This window comes from Oncorhynchus nerka, linkage group LG28 (assembly GCF_034236695.1).
Source record: "Oncorhynchus nerka isolate Pitt River linkage group LG28, Oner_Uvic_2.0, whole genome shotgun sequence".
Lineage (NCBI taxonomy): Eukaryota > Metazoa > Chordata > Actinopteri > Salmoniformes > Salmonidae > Oncorhynchus > Oncorhynchus nerka.
In genome coordinates this window covers 78,573,357-78,591,129 of record NC_088423.1, presented here as the reverse complement: position 1 = coordinate 78,591,129, position 17,773 = coordinate 78,573,357, and the positions used below count along the sequence as shown (strand labels likewise).

The 17,773-nt window shown below is 43.4% G+C and overlaps 1 protein-coding gene across 9 annotated transcripts in view; it reads right to left on the bottom strand.

The window, feature by feature from the left end:
* Nucleotides 1-1,866: 1,866 nt before the first annotated feature.
* The window catches only part of LOC115122284 (pleckstrin homology domain-containing family A member 7-like), a 180,599-nt gene continuing 164,692 nt past the window's right edge, over nt 1,867-17,773 (bottom strand). For all 9 annotated transcript variants that reach the window (XM_065013139.1, XM_065013141.1, XM_065013140.1 and 6 more), the window contains one exon: nt 1,867-2,597. In XM_065013139.1, coding sequence (XP_064869211.1) covers nt 2,575-2,597 — 23 coding nt within the window. In that variant the 3' untranslated portion in view covers nt 1,867-2,574. The remainder of the gene's footprint in view (nt 2,598-17,773) is intronic.

The window sequence follows — 17,773 nt, the reverse complement described above, 5'->3', positions numbered from 1 at the left end:
AACACCAGCCCAACCCTTATTAAAGCATGTATATTGATCTTGAGATGATAAAAGAGCATAAAAGACCATTTTAGAATCAAAAGTACCTTTTGTGTTGGATCCCTTGGTTCAGCTCATGTCCAATCAGAGTCCAGTCAGAGTCACTGACTGGGCTTTCACTACTAGACCATCCTCCCTGCACACGTCAGCCTTCTAGTGGTCATGGAATATTGTGAATGACACAAAAAGTCTAGCTTAAATACCCAGGGCCATGCCCTTTATTGAAACATACTATACCTGGGACTGGCAAGGGTTAACATGGGGCATGTTTACCAACAAACAGTTCCACCCTGTTACAATCATGTGGGAAGAGAAACCTTCACTGTTTATCACAGTTGTTTACTCTGGATTTCATATCAAGTTCTCAAATCATTTATAGTTTCAAAATAACAAAAGGTTGTCTCCCCCCCAAGTGCTCAGCTACGGGTTTTTGGAGTCATCTGGGAAAGTCGGGAATTCCTTTTTCTATTCATGTACATTTGAAAACCTCTTCCAAGAGTCAGTGAGGAACATTTTGTAAAGGATTAATGTGTGAGGCCTTGATTACGTTGAACAGAACAAGACAGAATTAGCATAATAGGCCCTATTTCATTCTCTTTGAAGTCCAGAGCATAGCATAACAAATGTATATGAACCAGCAGCCAAACGTCAATAAATGGAAATGCCACAATCCTCAGTGGATGGTCTTGGGTGAATTTCTGCAGGAGGAGGAAAAAAACAGCCCATTTATTGCAAAATAAGCAGAATAGCGGATGTGATGGGTCTTATACCCACCAGGGCTAGCAGGCACTCTGGGGCCCACACTCCCACTCCTCGAGATGGCATGGAGAGAGAGGAGATGTGGCGGCTCCCACTGTGGAGCTCTGGGAGGTGCATCCCCTCTCACAGGTGTTTTCAAAGAGTACCATGATGCAGACAAGGGTATGTAATTACTCTCCAATTAAAGATAAAGATCTCACAAGGGAGGTGAGAGCAGTTTACTGGTCCACCAGACAAGGGAGCCTAGCCTATAAGCAAGATAGCAGAATATGCTATACAAATATGCTGAACTGTAGAATTATGTATAGGACTGACAGAACAATTGCAATTAATTCTAGTCATGACTTTTATATAGCTGACCTTCCATTTACAGAACATGTGAAAAATTAACTTGCAAAAAGCTTAGAATCATAATTCCATCGTCTTTGATTCGTAAGGTCAATGCCATGTTCGTCTCAAGAGGTTTCTTTTACAAAGTAAAAGATCTTTCACTTAAATATATAAATTCTATGCTTCAGATACACCACTGTTATTACTACCCACCTTCCCAGTTTAAAATGTAGACACAGAATAAAAAATACCCTTTAAGAAAGAGAAGCTTTGAACTAAAGAAACATTTCAAGGTTTTTTGTATTGAAAGTTTGCCTCATTTGGTTTGAGCCTGTAAAGTTGGATTCCCTTCTCAGATAATAGAATGAAATGTAACAGGGCAAAGCAATCAATAGGAATGTTCAAAGAGAATCCTTGGAGCTGTGATGAGACTACATTTTGTACTTTTTGGTCAGCATGAAGAGAAAGGTTATCAGAACTGGCACAAGATAAAGGGTTTTGAAGATTCCAACACAGTCAACCATATTATTCAACTGTCATCCACAGAGTAGTACAATTATTAAACTGACGCAATAACATGATTTAAATTCAGTACTGTACAATAGGCTATAAGACCTAAGAGTTTTGGGGGTTTCACATTCTCGGAATACCTCAGTATACCGTTATCATTTTATAACGGTTATTATGACTACTGCATGAGTTTGTTGTCCGAAGACAAAACATTTGATGAGGCAAACGTCATGTTAATATCTTTAATATTTAAAATGTTTATAATTATCATTGTGCAACCTGCCTAAGCCATCCAGAAAATATTATGTTCAATGTTATTCTCCTCCCAATGTTGTAAGCAAAAATAAAATCCATTTGGCAAGCCATTAAGAGACTGGCAGTGCTAGATACAAACACAAATTACATTTCAAGTGATTTGGTGTAAGAATATCATCGGAGTTTTGACAAAAATACAATCAACATGACACATGTTCAGTACCTTATGTTCATATCGACCTTCTAGTTGGTGAATACTCTCATTAACTTAAAAAAAAAAACCTAAATACAAGTTCCCTCCAAATTCAGATCACACTGCAAGACAAAACATTCTCACCTTGAAAATATCTCTTTCAGTTCTTCACTATGATACAGTATAATGCTAAAAGTGCAATAACATGTAAAAAAAACTTTTCTATTATGGGATTAACATCTGTTACACACTTCCAAAGTTAATATGCACAGCAGCTTTCATGGCAGACATACATTTTCTTAAGAAAATAGTTTACTTCATTTTAGCTCCAAAAAATGCATCAGCGAGTAAGTCCTGCTGCGTGCTGCTGAGGGCAGGTTAAATGTTCACTAACACTCATCTACTGTATAACAGTGTAACTGTCAGCACCAAACAAAGTCTTTCTTTCCTCAAGAATCCAGGTTGTATTGTCATCATGGAACAGCACCTCAGTGTCCAGAAAGCGCATTGGCTGAGGGAAAATCAACAAAACACATCGAGTTAGTTTAGGAAGACTGTGAGAAATTCTAGAAAACCAAGCAGAATGGAAGAATGGGAGGAAATGAAGAATACATTCTTAGCTGGGATTCAATCAAACAGTATTAACAGGATTTTAGGCTAGTAAAATAGAAGTATATATATATATATTTAAAAAAAAATCAAATACCATGGTCTTATTGAATACCAAAGTACAGTACTGTACATGGGTAAAGGTTATCAACCTAAACGCATCCCAGCTACAATGAAGATGATGCAGCAGCACTCACCACAACAAAGTGCATCATACAACACACCAGATCTTTAAAAGGGAATATTAGTCTCATAGGAAACCATGAGAAAACAACCTTTTTTGAAAGCAAGAAAGACAAAACCCAAAATACCCAACCATACACCACATATGGAATTAATGAATCATTGTATGGTGAACTGGTAAACATTCTCTGCGCTCTGTCTTTCTGTACAGCATGTCACATAGTAGAATAATTTTGAGTCATTTATTTCCCTCAAACTCAACTCACAACAAACTTGAAGCAACTGAATGAATTGCTACAGAGTACTGTTAAACCAAGCGGTGACAACAACAGTCATACAACAACATCATACTGTGTGTGAGACTGACTCAGTGAACACCGTTTGTTTCTTTTAGAACACAGGGGCTGTATCTTTAGGTATCCTTTGGAAACAAACATAGCTGTCGTTTACTCTATATCCACACATCATAACCTCTGACCCCGACCCTTTCAGCTGAGCAGCATACATGGATGAGGAAGGAAACAGGACAGGGTTGGTGACAGACACCAAAAAGGTGGAAGACACCACATATACACAAAGACATGCACACAGTCCCACACATATTGCAGAGTGCCATGGTTAAGGAAGGGGATCGGGTTAGTAGTCAAGGATAGCCAACAGATGGTGCATGATTGAACAAGTACAGTAGAGAGCCTGAGAGTGCCACAGGCCAAAGTTAACTGGACACACTCACACAGAATCATGATCAGTCCCAATGTGTTTGCACATTAATAATAGTGTCACTTTTATTTTTCTCCCTGTTCTACATGTTTTGGTGAATACTGTTAGCAGTCTACAGATGGTGGGATAATTGGTGTTGTGGAATGCAGCTGTGAACACTTGTTCCACTGTCAAGGTGCTGAAGCAAAAAGGTGTCTCATTTCTTTGTTAATTGCACACAATGCTCACGTAGCTAGTGGCATTTGATGCCCCCTTACCCTGCCCAACACACATTTTAGATAAAGTTACAATAACAATTTACAGACAATTAGCACATTAAGTTTAGCTGGCTGCCTGCAGATGTGTAGGTATGCTGACGGTAATGAGAGGGGTGATCTACTACCTTCCGAATTACAACAGTGCGGTGATCATGCAGACAGAGAGGTGTGAAGCAGCACCCATGTTAGGGAGAATTAGTGAAACCTCAATACCATTAGCATGCTGTTAGTCCTTACTTTGTTTTCTCTGATTAGACAAACGAGAAGTGAAATCCGTTGCTTAGAGGAGGAGGAGGGGGAGGTGCCTGAGAGACAGGAGGAAGAGGAGGAGGAAGTGGAGGAGGAGGTGGAGGCACAGTGGGGATGTTAGGGTGCAGTGGTACTACTGGGAAGTAGATACAGAAGAAGAAGAAGAGGAAGACAGAGAGGAAGAGGAGAACAGGATATTAGTCACATTAGGAGCAGCACTGACAAATCCAAAGGCAGTATTGTGTTCGAGACCACCTAAAGGCAGTATTGTGTTCGAGACCACCTAAAGGCAGTATTGTGTTCGAGACCACCTAAAGGCAGTATTGTGTTCGAGACCACCTAAAGGCAGTATTGTGTACGAGACCACCTAAAGGCAGTATTGTGTTCGAGACCACCTAAAGGCAGTATTGTGTTCGAGACCACCTAAAGGCAGTATTGTGTTCGAGACCACCTAAAGGCAGTATTGTGTTCGAGACCACCTAAAGGCAGTATTGTGTTCGAGACCACCTAAAGGCAGTATTGTGTTCGAGACCACCTAAAGGCAGTATTGTGTTCGAGACCACCTAAAGCGAGACCGATTCAAAACCAAGACTCGGGAGGGGGGAGACCAGAAAAATGTGATTCCAATTCAAGAACATGGTTGTAATTGTGTCAAATCGCAACCATAATTGTCCAGTATTTCTGTGTTGATATTTCAGAAGAACATATGGATGGTGTAGACATTCAGAATGGTGACAATATGCTGCTGAGGAAAACAGAGAGACACTCCACTAAGGATCCCTTACCCAAACAGGTCTGTAATAGATACAAAGACAAAATATTCAGTATTACATCTTCGTCAACAATACTACAACACAGGGACAAGACTGAGACACCCCACATGTGGTCTCCAGACTGGTCTCAAATACTACAACACAGGGACAGGGGCTGGCTGGGGCCACTCCCACCATGCCCAATAACACACAAGACACTAATCTAACTTGAACACTAAACATACCTTATAGTAAAACACCACACAATATAAGATGTCACTTCAATCAATTATCATGTAGCTGCATGTCAATAAAATGCCCATGTTTATTTCTGAATTATACATCATCCTATTGAAAGAAGTTTCTTTCAATGGGATTATGTAGAAGTTTCTTTCAATTCAGGGATTTGCAAAGTGCACCCACACACCTTCCTTTTATACCAAAGAGTTGAAAAAAAAACATTGATTTGTTCTGACAAGATGCCTCGTGTGATGTATTCTGACATTTCTCTATGCTGGAAAGATTGTTTGAATTGTTGACTCTGCTCTTCTGTGCATATTAAGCTCCATCATATCCTGACGCTTGAGTGTAAGTTTGTGTGACAGAGAGAGAGAAGAGAAAGAAGAGTGAGAGAAAGAAAGAGAACGAGAGAGGAGGAGAGAGAGAGACGCAACTCATCTAAAGGGCTGCTACTGATGATGCTACTGGAAGAGTGAACCTGCCTGCTGCAAGGTAAAGATGAAAAGTGATCTGGGTGTCTTTTATGAGGGTTCAGAACCGTGTTCAAAGAGCCAGCTACGGGAGGATGCAGTTGAGAGCCTGAGCACAGTCTTACTGGGTCATTGATCAGCCTCACAAAATATCCTCATCAAGAGAATCCTCCCCGTCTGAAAGATTAGACACGGATCGCAATTATCTCTGTCTTTACTCATAAGGCCCACACTTATAAGAAATAATATTGAGTTATTAGGAGATGAACGGCCTGATAGCCCGGCTTTGCACCTTTCCCCTCCCCTCCTCCATCATCCACAGAGCACTCTTGAAAGCGAGCTACCCTCTGTTTATCCCATCTTCAGCTATCCAGAGGATGTCAATGTGATGCAAGGTAGATTTGACTGATATTGTCAGACACATACTTGAAAGATAATCATTTCTGAAAGTGTTTGACTCTGACATGACGAACATCCACACAAGAGCGTCAGTCTCTTAGAATCTGTGCATGAACCAAAAAGGGGAGGACTAGGTGCTCAATCATAAGTATAGTTATTGGAAATGACACATGATTGGCAGAAGTTCTACCACCAAGTTCAGTTCCGTTCATGTTTGAAGAGTGAAGACTAAAACTAATTGTGGAAGTTTGTAGTGAGAAGATGACCAGTTATTCAGAACATTCATGCATGTCTATCAACACCTTCTACAAAATATAATTTGACATTTGGAAATGTTGGAAACCTTTTATGTATACAAATTCAAAGAAGAGTCACTGAGAGCATCAAACAGTCCTTTTCTTTTATCCCATGCAGTCATGACTTTCTCCCAGCCTCTGATACATTAGTGCTGGTATTACTGCAGACTAGATGCAGAGTGTGTGTTGGTATTACTGCAGACTAGATGCAGAGTGTATGTTGGTATTATTGCAGACTACATGCAGAGTGTGTGTTGGTATTACTACAGACTAGATGCAGAGTGTGTGTTGGTATTACTGCAGACTAGATGCAGAGTGTGTGTTGGTATTATTGCAGACTAGATGCAGAGTGTGTGTTGGTATTACTGCAGACTAGATGCAGAGTGTGTGTTGGTATTACTACAGACTAGATGCAGAGTGTGTGTTGGTATTACTGCAGACTAGATGCAGAGTGTGTGTTGACTAGATGCAGAGTGTGTGTTGGTATTACTGCAGACTAGATGCAGAGTGTGTGTTGGTATTATTGCAGACTAGATGCAGAGTGTGTGTTGGTATTATTGCAGACTACATGCAGAGTGTGTGTTGGTATTATTGCAGACTAGATGCAGAGTGTGTGTTGGTATTATTGCAGACTAGATGCAGAGTGTGTGTTGGTATTATTGCAGACTAGATGCAGAGTGTGTGTTGGTATTATTGCAGACTAGATGCAGAGTGTGTGTTGGTATTATTGCAGACTAGATGCAGAGTGTGTGTTGGTATTATTGCAGACTAGATGCAGAGTGTGTGTTGGTATTATTGCAGACTAGATGCAGAGTGTGTGTTGGTATTATTGCAGACTAGATGCAGAGTGTGTGTTGGTATTACTGCAGACTACATGCAGAGTGTGTGTTGGTATTATTGCAGACTAGATGCAGAGTGTGTGTTGGTATTACTGCAGACTAGATGCAGAGTGTGTGTTGGTATTACTACAGACTACATGCAGAGTGTGTGTTGGTATTACTGCAGACTAGATGCAGAGTGTGTGTTGGTATTACTACAGACTAGATGCAGAGTGTGTGTTGGTATTACTGCAGACTAGATGCAGAGTGTGTGTTGGTATTACTACAGACCTGGTGCAGAGTGTGTGTTGGTATTACTACAGACCTGGTGCAGTGTGTGTGTTGGTATTACTACAGACCTGGTGCAGAGTGTGTGTTGGTATTACTACAGACCTGGTGCAGGTATTACTACAGACCTGGTGCAGAGTGTGTGTTGGTATTACTGCAGACTAGATGCAGAGTGTGTGTTGGTATTACTACAGACTAGATGCAGAGTGTGTGTTGGTATTACTACAGACTAGATGCAGAGTGTGTGTTGGTATTACTGCAGACTAGATGCAGAGTGTGTGTTGGTATTACTACAGACCTTGTGCAGAGTGTGTGTTGGTATTACTACAGACCTGGTGCAGAGTGTGTGTTGGTATTACTGCAGACTAGATGCAGAGTGTGTGTTGTTATTACTGCAGACTAGATGCAGAGTGTGTGTTGGTATTACTGCAGACTAGATGCAGAGTGTGTGTTGGTATTACTGCAGACTAGATGCAGAGTGTGTGTTGTTATTACTGCAGACTAGATGCAGAGTGTGTGTTGGTATTACTGCAGACTAGATGCAGAGTGTGTCTTGGTATTACTACAGACCTGGTGCAGAGTGTGTGTTGGTATTACTGCAGACCTGGTGCAGAGTGTGCGTTGGTATTACTGCAGACCTGGTACAGAGTGTGTGTTGGTATTACTACAGACCTGGTGCAGAGTGTGTGTTGGTATTACTGCAGACTAGATGCAGAGTGTGTGTTGGTATTACTGCAGACCTGGTGCAGAGTGTGTGTTGGTATTACTGCAGACTAGATGCAGAGTGTGTGTTGGTATTACTGCAGACCTGGTGCAGAGTGTGTGTTGGTATTACTACAGACCTGGTGCAGAGTGTGTGTTGGTATTACTGCAGACCTGGTGCAGAGTGTGTGTTGGTATTACTGCAGACTAGATGCAGAGTGTGTGTTGGTATTACTGCAGACCTGGTGCAGAGTGTGTGTTGGTATTACTACAGACTGTGTCCAGAGTGTGTGTTGGTATTACTGCAGACAGTGTGTCCAGTTGTGTGTGTTGGCATTACTGCAGACAGTGTGTCCAGTTGTGTGTGTTGGCATTACTGCAGTGTGTCCAGTTGTGTGTGTTGGTATTACTGCAGACAGTGTGTCCAGTTGTGTGTGTTGGTATTACTGCAGAGAGTGTGTCCAGTTGTGTGTGTTGGTATTACTGCAGAGAGTGTGTCCAGTTGTGTGTGTTGGTATTACTGCAGAGAGTGTGTCCAGTTGTGTGTGTTGGTATTACTGCAGACAGTGTGTCCAGTTGTGTGTGTTGGTATTACTGCAGACAGTGTGTCCAGTTGTGTGTGTTGGTATTACTGCAGAGAGTGTGTCCGGTTGTGTGTGTTGACATTACTGCAGACAGTGTGTCCAGTTGTGTGTTGATATTACTGCAGACAGTGTGTCCAGTTGTGTGTTGGTATTACTGCAGAGAGTGTGTCCAGTTGTGTGTGTTGGTATTACTGCAGACAGTGTGTCCAGTTGTGTGTTGATATTACTGCAGACAGTGTGTCCAGTTGTGTGTGTTGGTATTACTGCAGACAGTGTGTCCAGTTGTGTGTGTTGGTATTACTGCAGAGAGTGTGTCCAGTTGTGTGTGTTGGTATTACTGCAGAGAGTGTGTCCAGTTGTGTGTGTTGGTATTACTGCAGACAGTGTGTCCGGTTGTGTGTGTTGGTATTACTGCAAACAGTGTGTCCGGTTGTGTGTGTTGGTATTACTGCAGACAGTGTGTCCAGTTGTGTGAGTTGGTATTACTGCAGAGAGTGTGTCCAGTTGTGTGTGTTGGTATTACTGCAGAGAGTGTGTCCAGTTGTGTGTGTTGGTATTACTGCAGACATTGTGTCCGGTTGTGTGTGTTGATATTACTGCAGACATTGTGTCCGGTTGTGTGTGTTGGTATTACTGCAGAGAGTGTGTCCAGTTGTGTGTGTTGGTATTACTGCAGAGAGTGTGTCCAGTTGTGTGTGTTGGTATTACTGCAGAGAGTGTGTCCAGTTGTGTGTGTTGACATTACTGCAGACAGTGTGTCCAGTTGTGTGTGTTGGTATTACTGCAGACAGTGTGTCCAGTTGTGTGTGTTGGTATTACTGCAGTGTGTCCGGTTGTGTGTGTTGGTATTACTGCAGAGAGTGTGTCCAGTTGTGTGTGTTGGTATTACTGCAGACAGTGTGTCCAGTTGTGTGTGTTGGTATTACTGCAGACAGTGTGTCCAGTTGTGTGTGTTGACATTACTGCAGACAGTGTGTCCAGTTGTGTGTGTTGGTATTACTGCAGAGAGTGTGTCCAGTTGTGTGTGTTGGTATTACTGCAGAGAGTGTGTCCAGTTGTGTGTGTTGGTATTACTGCAGACAGTGTGTCCAGTTGTGTGTTGGTATTACTGCAGACAGTGTGTGTTGGTATTACTGCAGAGAGTGTGTCCAGTTGTGTGTGTTGGTATTACTGCAGACAGTAGGTCCAGTTGTGTGTGTTGACATTACTGCAGACAGTGTGTCCAGTTGTGTGTGTTGGTATTACTGCAGAGCGTGTGTCCAGTTGTGTGTGTTGGTATTACTGCAGAGAGTGTGTCCAGTTGTGTGTGTTGGTATTACTGCAGACAGTGTGTCCAGTTGTGTGTTGATATTACTGCAGACAGTGTGTCCAGTTGTGTGTGTTGGTATTACTGCAGACATTGTGTCCAGTTGTGTGTGTTGGTATTACTGCAGAGAGTGTGTCCAGTTGTGTGTGTTGGTATTACTGCAGAGAGTGTGTCCAGTTGTGTGTGTTGGTATTACTGCAGAGAGTGTGTCCAGTTGTGTGTGTTGGTATTACTGCAGAGAGTGTGTCCAGTTGTGTGTGTTGGTATTACTGCAGAGAGTGTGTCCAGTTGTGTGTGTTGGTATTACTGCAGAGAGTGTGTCCAGTTGTGTGTGTTGGTATTACTGCAGAGAGTGTGTCCAGTTGTGTGTGTTGGTATTACTGCAGAGAGTGTGTCCAGTTGTGTGTGTTGGTATTACTGCAGAGAGTGTGTCCAGTTGTGTGTGTTGGTATTACTGCAGAGAGTGTGTCCAGTTGTGTGTGTTGGTATTACTGCAGACAGTGTGTCCAGTTGTGTGTGTTGGTATTACTGCAGACAGTGTGTCCAGTTGTGTGTGTTGGTATTACTGCAGTGTGTCCGGTTGTGTGTGTTGGTATTACTGCAGACAGTGTGTCCGGTTGTGTGTGTTGACATTACTGCAGACAGTGTGTCCAGTTGTGTGTTGGTATTACTGCAGAGAGTGTGTCCAGTTGTGTGTGTTGGTATTACTGCAGAGAGTGTGTCCAGTTGTGTGTGTTGGTATTACTGCAGTGTGTCCGGTTGTGTGTGTTGGTATTACTGCAGACAGTGTGTCCAGTTGTGTGTGTTGGTATTACTGCAGACAGTGTGTCCGGTTGTGTGTGTTGGTATTACTGCAGACAGTCTGTCCAGTTGTGTGTGTTGACATTATTGCAGACAGTGTGTCCAGTTGTGTGTGTTGGTATTACTGCAGTGTGTCCAGTTGTGTGTGTTGGTATTACTGCAGAGAGTGTGTCCAGTTGTGTGTGTTGGTATTACTGCAGTGTGTCCGGTTGTGTGTGTTGGTATTACTGCAGACAGTGTATCCAGTTGTGTGTTGGTATTACTGCAGACAGTGTGTCCAGTTGTGTGTTGGTATTACTGCAGACAGTGTGTCCAGTTGTGTGTTGGTATTACTGCAGACAGTGTGTCCAGTTGTGTGTGTTGGTATTACTGCAGACAGTGTGTCCAGTTGTGTGTGTTGGTATTACTGCAGACAGTGTGTCCAGTTGTGTGTGTTGGTATTACTGCAGTGTGTCCAGTTGTGTGTGTTGGTATTACTGCAGAGAGTGTGTCCAGTTGTGTGTGTTGGTATTACTGCAGACATTGTGTCCAGTTGTGTGTGTTGGTATTACTGCAGAGAGTGTGTCCAGTTGTGTGTGTTGGTATTACTGCAGAGAGTGTGTCCAGTTGTGTGTGTTGGTATTACTGCAGACAGTGTGTCCGGTTGTGTGTGTTGGTATTACTGCAGAGAGTGTGTCCAGTTGTGTGTGTTGGTATTACTGCAGAGAGTGTGTCCGGTTGTGTGTGTTGGTATTACTGCAGACAGTGTGTCCGGTTGTGTGTGCTGGTATTACTGCAGACAGTGTGTCCAGTTGTGTGTGTTGGTATTACTGCAGACAGTGTGTCCAGTTGTGTGTGTTGGTATTACTGCAGACAGTGTGTCCAGTTGTGTGTGTTGGTATTACTGCAGACAGTGTGTCCAGTTGTGTGTGTTGGTATTACTGCAGACAGTGTGTCCAGTTGTGTGTGTTGGTATTACTGCAGAGAGTGTGTCCAGTTGTGTGTGTTGGTATTACTGCAGAGAGTGTGTCCAGTTGTGTGTGTTGGTATTACTGCAGACAGTGTGTCCAGTTGTGTGTGTTGGTATTACTGCAGACAGTGTGTCCAGTTGTGTGTGTTGGTATTACTGCAGAGAGTGTGTCCAGTTGTGTGTGTTGGTATTACTGCAGTGTGTCCGGTTGTGTGTGTTGGTATTACTGCAGACAGTGTGTCCAGTTGTGTGTGTTGACATTACTGCAGAGAGTGTGTCCGGTTGTGTGTGTTGACATTACTGCAGACAGTGTGTCCAGTTGTGTGTTGGTATTACTGCAGACAGTGTGTCCAGTTGTGTGTTGGTATTACTGCAGACAGTGTGTCCAGTTGTGTGTGTTGGTATTACTGCAGACAGTGTGTCCAGTTGTGTGTGTTGGTATTACTGCAGACAGTGTGTCCAGTTGTGTGTGTTGGTATTACTGCAGAGAGTGTGTCCAGTTGTGTGTGTTGGTATTACTGCAGAGAGTGTGTCCAGTTGTGTGTGTTGGTATTACTGCAGAGAGTGTGTCCAGTTGTGTGTGTTGGTATTACTGCAGAGAGTGTGTCCAGTTGTGTGTGTTGGTATTACTGCAGAGAGTGTGTCCAGTTGTGTGTGTTGGTATTACTGCAGAGAGTGTGTCCAGTTGTGTGTGTTGGTATTACTGCAGAGAGTGTGTCCAGTTGCGTGTGTTGGTATTACTGCAGAGAGTGTGTCCAGTTGTGTGTGTTGGTATTACTGCAGAGAGTGTGTCCAGTTGTGTGTGTTGGTATTACTGCAGAGAGTGTGTCCAGTTGTGTGTGTTGGTATTACTGCAGAGAGTGTGTCCTGTTGTGTGTGTTGGTATTACTGCAGAGAGTGTGTCCAGTTGTGTGTGTTGGTATTACTGCAGACAGTGTGTCCAGTTGTGTGTTGATATTACTGCAGACAGTGTATCCAGTGTGTGTTGATATTACTGCAGACAGTGTATCCAGTTGTGTGTTGGTATTACTGCAGACAGTGTATCCAGTTGTGTGTTGATATTACTGCAGACAGTGTATCCAGTTGTGTGTTGATATTACTGCAGACAGTGTATCCAGTTGTGTGTGTTGGTATTACTGCAGAGAGTGTGTCCAGTTGTGTGTGTTGGTATTACTGCAGACAGTGTGTCCAGTTGTGTGTGTTGGTATTACTGCAGAGAGTGTGTCCAGTTGTGTGTGTTGGTATTACTGCAGAGAGTGTGTCCGGTTGTGTGTGTTGGTATTACTGCAGACAGTGTGTCCGGTTGTGTGTGTTGGTATTACTGCAGACAGTGTGTCCAGTTGTGTGTGTTGGTATTACTGCAGAGAGTGTGTCCAGTTGTGTGTGTTGGTATTACTGCAGTGTGTCCAGTTGTGTGTGTTGGTATTACTGCAGAGAGTGTGTCCAGTTGTGTGTGTTGGTATTACTGCAGTGTGTCCGGTTGTGTGTGTTGGTATTACTGCAGACAGTGTGTCCAGTTGTGTGTGTTGACATTACTGCAGAGAGTGTGTCCGGTTGTGTGTGTTGACATTACTGCAGACAGTGTGTCCAGTTGTGTGTTGGTATTACTGCAGACAGTGTGTCCAGTTGTGTGTTGGTATTACTGCAGACAGTGTGTCCAGTTGTGTGTGTTGGTATTACTGCAGACAGTGTGTCCAGTTGTGTGTGTTGGTATTACTGCAGACAGTGTGTCCAGTTGTGTGTGTTGGTATTACTGCAGAGAGTGTGTCCAGTTGTGTGTGTTGGTATTACTGCAGAGAGTGTGTCCAGTTGTGTGTGTTGGTATTACTGCAGAGAGTGTGTCCAGTTGTGTGTGTTGGTATTACTGCAGAGAGTGTGTCCAGTTGTGTGTGTTGGTATTACTGCAGAGAGTGTGTCCAGTTGTGTGTGTTGGTATTACTGCAGAGAGTGTGTCCAGTTGCGTGTGTTGGTATTACTGCAGAGAGTGTGTCCAGTTGTGTGTGTTGGTATTACTGCAGAGAGTGTGTCCAGTTGTGTGTGTTGGTATTACTGCAGAGAGTGTGTCCAGTTGTGTGTGTTGGTATTACTGCAGAGAGTGTGTCCAGTTGTGTGTGTTGGTATTACTGCAGAGAGTGTGTCCTGTTGTGTGTGTTGGTATTACTGCAGAGAGTGTGTCCAGTTGTGTGTGTTGGTATTACTGCAGACAGTGTGTCCAGTTGTGTGTTGATATTACTGCAGACAGTGTATCCAGTTGTGTGTTGATATTACTGCAGACAGTGTATCCAGTTGTGTGTTGGTATTACTGCAGACAGTGTATCCAGTTGTGTGTTGATATTACTGCAGACAGTGTATCCAGTTGTGTGTTGATATTACTGCAGACAGTGTATCCAGTTGTGTGTGTTGGTATTACTGCAGAGAGTGTGTCCAGTTGTGTGTGTTGGTATTACTGCAGACAGTGTGTCCAGTTGTGTGTGTTGGTATTACTGCAGAGAGTGTGTCCAGTTGTGTGTGTTGGTATTACTGCAGAGAGTGTGTCCGGTTGTGTGTGTTGGTATTACTGCAGACAGTGTGTCCGGTTGTGTGTGTTGGTATTACTGCAGACAGTGTGTCCAGTTGTGTGTGTTGGTATTACTGCAGAGAGTGTGTCCAGTTGTGTGTGTTGGTATTACTGCAGTGTGTCCAGTTGTGTGTGTTGGTATTACTGCAGAGAGTGTGTCCAGTTGTGTGTGTTGGTATTACTGCAGTGTGTCCGGTTGTGTGTGTTGGTATTACTGCAGACAGTGTGTCCAGTTGTGTGTGTTGACATTACTGCAGACAGTGTGTCCAGTTGTGTGTGTTGACATTACTGCAGACAGTGTGTCCAGTTGTGTGTGTTGGTATTACTGCAGAGAGTGTGTCCGGTTGTGTGTGTTGGTATTACTGCAGAGAGTGTGTCCTGTTGTGTGTGTTGGTATTACTGCAGAGAGTGTGTCCAGTTGTGTGTGTTGGTATTACTGCAGACAGTGTGTCCAGTTGTGTGTTGATATTACTGCAGACAGTGTATCCAGTTGTGTGTTGATATTACTGCAGACAGTGTATCCAGTTGTGTGTTGATATTACTGCAGACAGTGTATCCAGTTGTGTGTTGATATTACTGCAGACAGTGTATCCAGTTGTGTGTTGGTATTACTGCAGACAGTGTATCCAGTTGTGTGTTGATATTACTGCAGACAGTGTATCCAGTTGTGTGTTGATATTACTGCAGACAGTGTATCCAGTTGTGTGTTGATATTACTGCAGACAGTGTATCCAGTTGTGTGTTGGTATTACTGCAGACAGTGTGTCCAGTTGTGTGTTGATATTACTGCAGACAGTGTATCCAGTTGTGTGTTGATATTACTGCAGACAGTGTATCCAGTTGTGTGTGTTGGTATTACTGCAGAGAGTGTGTCCAGTTGTGTGTGTTGGTATTACTGCAGACAGTGTGTCCAGTTGTGTGTGTTGGTATTACTGCAGAGAGTGTGTCCAGTTGTGTGTGTTGGTATTACTGCAGAGAGTGTGTCCGGTTGTGTGTGTTGGTATTACTGCAGACAGTGTGTCCGGTTGTGTGTGTTGGTATTACTGCAGACAGTGTGTCCAGTTGTGTGTGTTGGTATTACTGCAGAGAGTGTGTCCAGTTGTGTGTGTTGGTATTACTGCAGTGTGTCCAGTTGTGTGTGTTGGTATTACTGCAGAGAGTGTGTCCAGTTGTGTGTGTTGGTATTACTGCAGAGAGTGTGTCCAGTTGTGTGTGTTGGTATTACTGCAGAGAGTGTGTCCAGTTGTGTGTGTTGGTATTACTGCAGAGAGTGTGTCCAGTTGTGTGTGTTGGTATTACTGCAGAGAGTGTGTCCTGTTGTGTGTGTTGGTATTACTGCAGAGAGTGTGTCCAGTTGTGTGTGTTGGTATTACTGCAGACAGTGTGTCCAGTTGTGTGTGTTGGTATTACTGCAGAGAGTGTGTCCAGTTGTGTGTGTTGGTATTACTGCAGAGAGTGTGTCCAGTTGTGTGTTGGTATTACTGCAGACAGTGTATCCAGTTGTGTGTTGATATTACTGCAGACAGTGTATCCAGTTGTGTGTTGATATTACTGCAGACAGTGTATCCAGTTGTGTGTGTTGGTATTACTGCAGAGAGTGTGTCCAGTTGTGTGTGTTGGTATTACTGCAGACAGTGTGTCCAGTTTGTGTGTTGGTATTACTGCAGAGAGTGTGTCCAGTTGTGTGTGTTGGTATTACTGCAGAGAGTGTGTCCGGTTGTGTGTGTTGGTATTACTGCAGACAGTGTGTCCGGTTGTGTGTGTTGGTATTACTGCAGACAGTGTGTCCAGTTGTGTGTGTTGGTATTACTGCAGAGAGTGTGTCCAGTTGTGTGTGTTGGTATTACTGCAGTGTGTCCAGTTGTGTGTGTTGGTATTACTGCAGAGAGTGTGTCCAGTTGTGTGTGTTGGTATTACTGCAGACAGTGTGTCCAGTTGTGTGTGTTGGTATTACTGCAGAGAGTGTGTCCAGTTGTGTGTGTTGGTATTACTGCAGAGAGTGTGTCCAGTTGCGTGTGTTGGTATTACTGCAGAGAGTGTGTCCAGTTGCGTGTGTTGGTATTACTGCAGAGAGTGTGTCCAGTTGTGTGTGTTGGTATTACTGCAGAGAGTGTGTCCAGTTGTGTGTGTTGGTATTACTGCAGAGAGTGTGTCCAGTTGTGTGTGTTGGTATTACTGCAGAGAGTGTGTCCAGTTGTGTGTGTTGGTATTACTGCAGAGAGTGTGTCCAGTTGTGTGTGTTGGTATTACTGCAGAGAGTGTGTCCAGTTGTGTGTGTTGGTATTACTGCAGACAGTGTGTCCAGTTGTGTGTTGATATTACTGCAGACAGTGTATCCAGTTGTTGTTGATATTACTGCAGACAGTGTATCCAGTTGTGTGTTGGTATTACTGCAGACAGTGTATCCAGTTGTGTGTTGATATTACTGCAGACAGTGTATCCAGTTGTGTGTTGATATTACTGCAGACAGTGTATCCAGTTGTGTGTGTTGGTATTACTGCAGAGAGTGTGTCCAGTTGTGTGTGTTGGTATTACTGCAGACAGTGTGTCCAGTTGTGTGTGTTGGTATTACTGCAGAGAGTGTGTCCAGTTGTGTGTGTTGGTATTACTGCAGAGAGTGTGTCCGGTTGTGTGTGTTGGTATTACTGCAGACAGTGTGTCCGGTTGTGTGTGTTGGTATTACTGCAGACAGTGTGTCCAGTTGTGTGTGTTGGTATTACTGCAGAGAGTGTGTCCAGTTGTGTGTGTTGGTATTACTGCAGTGTGTCCAGTTGTGTGTGTTGGTATTACTGCAGAGAGTGTGTCCAGTTGTGTGTGTTGGTATTACTGCAGTGTGTCCGGTTGTGTGTGTTGGTATTACTGCAGACAGTGTGTCCAGTTGTGTGTGTTGACATTACTGCAGACAGTGTGTCCAGTTGTGTGTGTTGACATTACTGCAGACAGTGTGTCCAGTTGTGTGTGTTGGTATTACTGCAGAGAGTGTGTCCGGTTGTGTGTGTTGGTATTACTGCAGAGAGTGTGTCCTGTTGTGTGTGTTGGTATTACTGCAGAGAGTGTGTCCAGTTGTGTGTGTTGGTATTACTGCAGACAGTGTGTCCAGTTGTGTGTTGATATTACTGCAGACAGTGTATCCAGTTGTGTGTTGATATTACTGCAGACAGTGTATCCAGTTGTGTGTTGATATTACTGCAGACAGTGTATCCAGTTGTGTGTTGATATTACTGCAGACAGTGTATCCAGTTGTGTGTTGGTATTACTGCAGACAGTGTATCCAGTTGTGTGTTGATATTACTGCAGACAGTGTATCCAGTTGTGTGTTGATATTACTGCAGACAGTGTATCCAGTTGTGTGTTGATATTACTGCAGACAGTGTATCCAGTTGTGTGTTGGTATTACTGCAGACAGTGTGTCCAGTTGTGTGTTGATATTACTGCAGACAGTGTATCCAGTTGTGTGTTGATATTACTGCAGAGAGTTTGTCCAGTTGTGTGTGTTGGTATTACTGC